The 6725-nt window shown below is 49.9% G+C and overlaps 1 protein-coding gene across 1 annotated transcript in view; it reads right to left on the bottom strand.

The window, feature by feature from the left end:
• GAB2 (GRB2-associated binding protein 2) overlaps positions 1-6426 on the bottom strand; it is a gene marked incomplete at its 3' end in the record, with an annotated part of 33163 nt that extends 26737 nt beyond the window's left edge. The window contains exon 1 of the mRNA XM_010194116.1: positions 6131-6426. Within this exon, the coding sequence (XP_010192418.1) occupies positions 6131-6392 (262 nt within the window). The remainder of the gene's footprint in view (positions 1-6130) is intronic.
• Positions 6427-6725: the final 299 nt, after the last annotated feature.

Genomic DNA, 6725 nt, shown 5'->3' with positions numbered 1-6725 from the left:
AGGGGAAAAATGAGGCGAGGAAAAAAGGCAGCAGACATTTAACTGTTCTCAAGCTGCTCCTTTGTGCCAAGACAACACCATCTCTGTACTGTTTACACTGAAATAAAAGCCGAACAGTGTCAGATCTTAAAATAACTTGCTGTTTGTGGAGCAGGAAAACTAGGGTCAGGAAAGTTTGGAATAAATTTAAAGAGGCAGGAGGACTAAGGGAGGAACTGGGACTCAGGCAAGGAGGCATTCACATGCTCCTGAAGTTCAACCATGAGCCTGGTGCTAAGTGAGCTGGGGTCGCCAGGTCTCCCCCAACCATTCCAGCGAGGCTAGGTCTGGGGAAAAGATGTGACATCTGCATTTCTCCTCCCAGAGTGAATCTGCAGCCATGGCTGCTTCCCTTCTTAGGAAAACCCAGCACATGGTAGAGAAGGAAGGATGGGACTGACACAAATGCCCTTGAGATGTGCAACCAGTGAGCTTAGATGTGACACATGATATTTTGAAAGAAGGAGCTCCATGACGGTGAGTGAAGAAAGTATTGAAGTGAATGCTGAGGAAATGCCTACACCTATGGTAGGATGTTGGGCTCAAGACTCAGGGACTCCACATTGCCGAGTCAATGCAGATCACCTCCAGGTCCCAAACAGGGCAGGGGACATTAGGTCTTTAAGTAGGTGAATGAGATATGGGAAGATGGGATACATGGAGAGAATCCAAACAGATCTGCCCCATCCACCCCATGGTTCAAGCTCAACTCAAGCATAATCTTCCTCATCGCTTGTCACAGAATGTCATACTCTATGCTGGAGGACAAGTCAGCCTCCAAGTGAGCTGATATCCAAACACAACCCATTCCAAAGCTTAAAGATTAAGTCAAGACCAATCGACTTGCGTCAACTGAAGCTGGAGTCAAGTCCTGGCCCAGCTTGAGGGCACAAGGCTCCTCAAGAGGCTGCCTGCTTGGCTGCCCTTAGGTGGCAGCACTGACTGCAGATAATGAAACAGCACTTCAAGGCCTGGGTGCTTTCAATGATGCAAGGACACCCCCACATCTCCCTACTTGCCTCCATTTCGCAGCCCCGATCCCTCAGCCCCCGGCATGCTCCCTGGCATGGCACAGGGCTTGTAACCCATCCAGGACACGAGCAGGGAAGGAAGGAGGCGTGTGCCAGGCACAACAGCAAGGAAGTACCTGGCCTCGTGGCGGTCATTAGTGTATCCCCTCTGCTTTGGTCCTGCCTGGCCAGGGAAGAGGCAGCAGCAGTGGGAAAGCAGGGGTTGCCTCGAAACCATCACCTTGCCTGAACTCCCTGGTGCCCCACTCCTGAATGCAGGGTTGGTGAACGCCAGTGATTAATGGGTGTCTGAGGGAGGTGGGTAGTATATGGCATCTAAACACATAGTTTTACTCTAGCCTTGGTACCTGCAACCTCTTCACTGAGCTTTTGGGCAGCTCCTGTCATTCCAGCAAGTCTTCAGGAGTATCTTTGTGCTGTTGTTCCTCCAACCCACCTCGAGTTCCCTTTGCTCAGCAAATGCCCATGCAAACCTGGCTGCAAAGAACCAGTGGGGAGAGCGGCATTGGTGGTTGGATACTGGGACCAGCACATTTTTACAGGAGAAGCGAGGATGGAGCAAGAGCAGCCGTATGGGCTCATAGCACAGACTTGCAGGCAGCTCGGGTAAGTAGGCAGCAGGTTGGGGAGCAACCAGTGACCCATATGGGACCCCCAGCCAAAGCAAGTCAAGTGGGTACTAAAGCAATGAATTCACTGTCATGGACTGGAAGGGGGTAACCAGTAGAGCGTCTGGGGCAGCATTAAGCCAAAAAGACCCACAGCAGAGATTGCATATGTGGGATGTAGAAAATCTCACTGATGTGAGTGGAAAGTCACCGGTGTCTGGGGGCTGATCTGGCAAACTCTGCTGGAGTGAGTGCGGCTGAGTTGAAGGAGGAAGGAGAGTCACTCAGATCTCCATTAAACATTAATGCTCGGCCCTGCCTTGCATTCAGTGAGATGGTAAAAGCCTCTGGATTGCTGAGGATGAATCCCAACCACGATGCAAAACGCCAGCACTGAGCCTTGGAGATGGAGCAAGGAGTGAGCAGGAGCTGAGGACTGCCCTGGTGGAGGCCCCTCACAGAAGGCAGAGAAGTAAGATAAATAAAATCCTAGATTAAAAAAAAGAAGACAACATGCCTGGGCTGGGTGGGAGAGGCCACCACTGCCAGTCACAAGCCATTGGGGCAGGAGCCTAGTGCCATCTTTTTCCCACGCCCCACTCACCCTCTCTGAGCGATGGGATCCTTCAGCTCAGAGCAATGACATTTACTCGCAGGCAAATATTCCCTTCCCTGCTTACATAGCTCAGTTAAACCTCTAGCATAGGGGCATTCATGCAGTGCATGAATAAGCTCTTAAATGCCTCTTGTTGTTTGCTCAGCATCCATGAATCCAAGCCCCCAAGAAAGCCCACGGAGGAGGTGGAAGAGGAGCTGCAGGGAGGTGCTGGGAGTAGCACAGTAAATTGGGACAGAGTTAATGAAGGTATTGACCTCTTCAAAATCAGTGTGTGAGACCCCAGCAAGGACATACACACTGCAAGGATGCATGGTGGGCCCTGAGAAATAAAATTATGTGCTGCCATAACTGCATCTCTAAGTTGTGTCAGGAATGGGACATGGCAGGGTTCTGGCCAAAGCATCAGCTCCAGAAAGGGTTAATGGCACATGAGACATGTTTAGTGGGATTTGGTATTTTTTTTAAACTCCAACAAACAAAGCACATGAGAAAATCCAGTTCACAGCTGAGCCCTGGCTGCCTGCCCACTAGGGCAGGGAAAATGCAGATGGTTCAAAATACCCATGCGCCTGCGTTTCTCCGTCAGCCCGTGGCTCGGGGTCCCCGGCGGGTCTCCCCTCCATAGTATACAAACTGCCTGAGGTGGCAGCAGTGCAAATTGCAGTGTAAAAGCAGGGCTGAGCCAGAAGCAAATCTACTTTGCTTGAGCCCTGATGGCTTCCCTGGACCCACTGAGGAGCTGGAATCCTGCAAGGCTTTGCTTGTTCAAAAATAGTAATTAGCTCTCAAAGTAAATAGGTGTTAACAGAAACAAGGAGCTTTGCTGCAGTCTGGGTAAACACTTTAGAGTCAATCTAATTTCCCTTCTTCCTGGCAGATGTAATCATGCTGCTCTTCAATTATTTTCAGGTTGGAGCAGGGAATGAAGCTACTGTGGCAGCTTTGTGGAGTGGCTGCTCCTCAGCAATGGTGGTACCTGCCACTTCACTGACTTTGAGGTCTCTGAGGCTAAAACGAGCTTCCTTTCGAAGAACCCAGATGTATAACACAGTCAGCAATCAGCTAAACCAGCAGGTAACCGTAGTGCAACATTAAACTGCCCTAAACTCCAGCCTGTTTCTTAATCCTTTGAGTCCTTCAGTCTAGACAGGACATGAAGGACTAATGTGAAAACCAAGCGAGAGAAAATTTACACTCTCCCATTGGCTGCAAGCAGAAAGAGGCATCAAAGGGTGTACATTCCTTTGGCCTTTTAAATCTTTTGCCTTTTGGGAGCGTGGGCAGCACCCAAGCACAGTCCTGCACCAGTGCAGAAGGTTTGCAGTCAGTTTGCATCACTGTGTGCAGCTGCTTTTGGGTTGCCTGTTTGCTCACTAAATCACACTAAAAAGCAACAAAAACCCCATCTTCTTCCTACCGTTGTGGCGAGTTGGTGAAGCAGGCTTTTACATAAACTGCCTCAAAAACTAATGAGTTTTTCTGCCATCACCGGTGGGTTAAAAGCAAACCCATGGCTGGTGCCTGGGGCTCAGCTGATGTGGGGTGTCCCTTCAAGCAGGAGGTAATTCAGCGCATGAAGGCAGCTGTAGTAAATACCTTTGTGGGTGATGGAGCACTTCCTAGGCCAGGGTGTGAATATAACCCAACTGGGAACGGCCCAGCTCTGGGGATGGACCTAGCAAGGCTTCTGAGTCAGCAAAAAGCAGTCACACACTCAGAAACGAGAACAACCAGAAAAATGTGTACAGTGGCTTCCCTGGCAGTTTCTGATCTCATTCTGCCACGCTGCCTGTCTGCTGGGAGATGGAGGTTTAGTTAATTAATTACTACAATTAGCATGGAGCTATTCCTGCCCATGACTGTTACCTTTTCCTCCTCTTTTTGGTGCATCCAATAACTGACTCATTCATTCTCCAAGGCAGAGGCTACAACAAGGCACAGAGAGGCTTGAGGCTCAGCGGGGTGAAGTCTGAGAAGAAAATGTAAGTGGTCCCAAGCTCTATTTCTATCCAGAACTGTCTTAATCTTATACAGGCTCCTCATCCTCTCCCACTCATCAATCCATGCCTTCAAGGAGGTGATGAAGAGGGAGCACAGCAGTTGCAAATATTGCTATGATTATTTTATTTCTCATTCCAGCTGACCCATCAGGAATTACGAGTGATAGGCTTATACACTCTAAGATGGACGGGACTTCCAATACCCATCATGCTGCAATGATCCCACAGCCTCTCCGCCCAGCCCCGGGCTGTGGGTCCTTCAAACAAGCATCTGTCTACTTTGGGAAATCGATGATTTATTCGCCATTACTTAGCAGGGACGGTGAAGGAAAGGTGAGCATAGGGTCACTGCTTCAGTGAGCACCAAAGCGAAGCACCAGCTCTGAATAATTCATGCTCCCTCTTTTGTGCAGCATCTGGACACATCTGCTGCATTCGCCATCGTGGGCTTTTTCTCGGCTGACTCAGAAAATCACACTTTGGCAGCCGGGTTTTTTTTTTTCCCTACAGCACTAACGAGCTGTGATTTTGTTACAAATAGGGATTTTTGTTCCTCTTTTGCTGATGTCACTCCATGATCCTGCAGGGAATAGTGCTTGGATCGCTGCAGTCTGACGAGCCCTGCGTGCCCTCTGGGACAGATGTACTTGCATGCGGGAGATTGTTTTTCCTTTTGCTACCCAGATTTATATTTCACTGAAGTCCAGTATCGATCCCACTGATGCTGGGATGAAAGCTCATTTTACTAAATGGGAAGAAAAACAGTTCCCCCAGCTGAACGCACGCAAAATGGAAAATCCTGCAACAAAACAGCTCTTTAAAAAAGAGGGCCTGAACATTTTTGCTGAACCTCGAGGACTGCGCTGCTGACATTGGAACGGGATGTAATTTATTTAGCCTGACCTTTCCCTGCAAGACCATGCCAGCGGCGTTATCAAGGATCCTTTCTACCACTTGTACCCCCATTGCCAAGGTGATGTCCTGCTTCATGCGTCAGCTGGTGAAGATCGCATCCGCGCCGCTGTGATGCTTTGTTTGCTGTCCTGCCTGACAAGCTCTTGGCAGGGTTTCAGCTCCCGCGGATGGCAGCTGCTCTGCGAGGGACCAGAAAAAGCATGGGACTAGGGTCCCCTGGATGAGACTGGACCATGGATGAGATAAAGTAAAGATGCCCAGAGATGCTATTAGGTGTAATGGGACCAGCAGGCGATCACAGTGCTGCACCCCATGCTCATCCCCATCCCATCTCACTCAAGATTTATGTGAGCCCTTGTGGTGCTGGGGAGTGGAGGCAGCAGGTCCCAGGAAGAGATGGGAATGCAGATGAGGAGGATGCATCTGCCTTTCACATGAGATCCTGTTGGCAATGGGGACAGCCACAGCAGGGAGGGACATGGTCCCAGTAAAGCTTCTCCCCCACCCCACCAAGGGATCGAAACTTCTGAACAAGGGGGATTTTCACTGCTGGTTCCCATAACTCTCAAGGGGACTTCAGTGATGGATGAGGACAAAAGCTGCAGCTAAAAAATTCCCTGGACCTCACCAGCTTCTTAAAAGAGACTCAAAGGTCTACAGTTATGGGGGGAAAAATGAATTAGGTGGCTCACAGGGGCAAAGCCTGCTCTGCTTCAGATGTCAAAGGTAGGAAAGCTTCATGGAGGTTTCCCACATGTCTATTTCCCAGCCCTCCAAAGCTGGGCTATTTCCGACCCTCCCAGCTTTGTGGTGGGCTGCACCCCCCCTCCCACAGATCTGATCTGAAAGAAGAGCTGGGCCCCACTGGGAGGACAGAACAGGACATGCTCCTGGCCATGGGCACATCTCTCACAGTACCTGTGTTCTCCTCAGACTGGTTGAAGCCACAGATCTGGCAGATGCTGCGAACCCACTTGTTCATGTCGTCCTCGGTCTCAGCCACCAGGTAGAAGGTCCTGTCATTGGTCCTGATGTCGAAGATGTAGCTGTCTTGCAGCTCCTTCTTGTTGAAGGTCAGGCCTGCGTCCACTTGCTCACAGAAATTAAGGTTGATGACACGCAAAGGTTTCTTGGAGTGGTCATTTTTGTAATACTCCAGAACGTCGGGGTCGCCACTCATCCGACCGCTGCGCAGGACGAACCAGCGTTTCTTCCATGCCTGAAATCAAGAAGAGAGGAAGCATGAACACTCTTGCTGAAGTAATGAAGAAACCCCTGATAGGCACAGGATGACACAGAGGGACGCAACATTTCTCCACCCCGAGATGCTCTGCGATGCTGCTCAGGACATCCCAGTAAAAGGTGCACAGACTCAGCTTAGTTCATCAGTTCAGTACTCAAACCCCACTGGTTATCTGGGAGAATTAAATACTGAAATATGATTGTAGCTTAAGATGACCCCAAGAAGTGCCAGTCTTGAAGCTCAGAGCAACTTTGCTCCTACCCTACAGCC

The sequence above is a fragment of the Mesitornis unicolor genome, unplaced genomic scaffold, assembly GCF_000695765.1.
Source record: "Mesitornis unicolor isolate BGI_N332 unplaced genomic scaffold, ASM69576v1 scaffold42321, whole genome shotgun sequence".
NCBI lineage: Eukaryota > Metazoa > Chordata > Aves > Mesitornithiformes > Mesitornithidae > Mesitornis > Mesitornis unicolor.
Note: the sequence above shows the minus strand (reverse complement) of the source record. Positions and strands in the feature narration are given on the sequence as shown.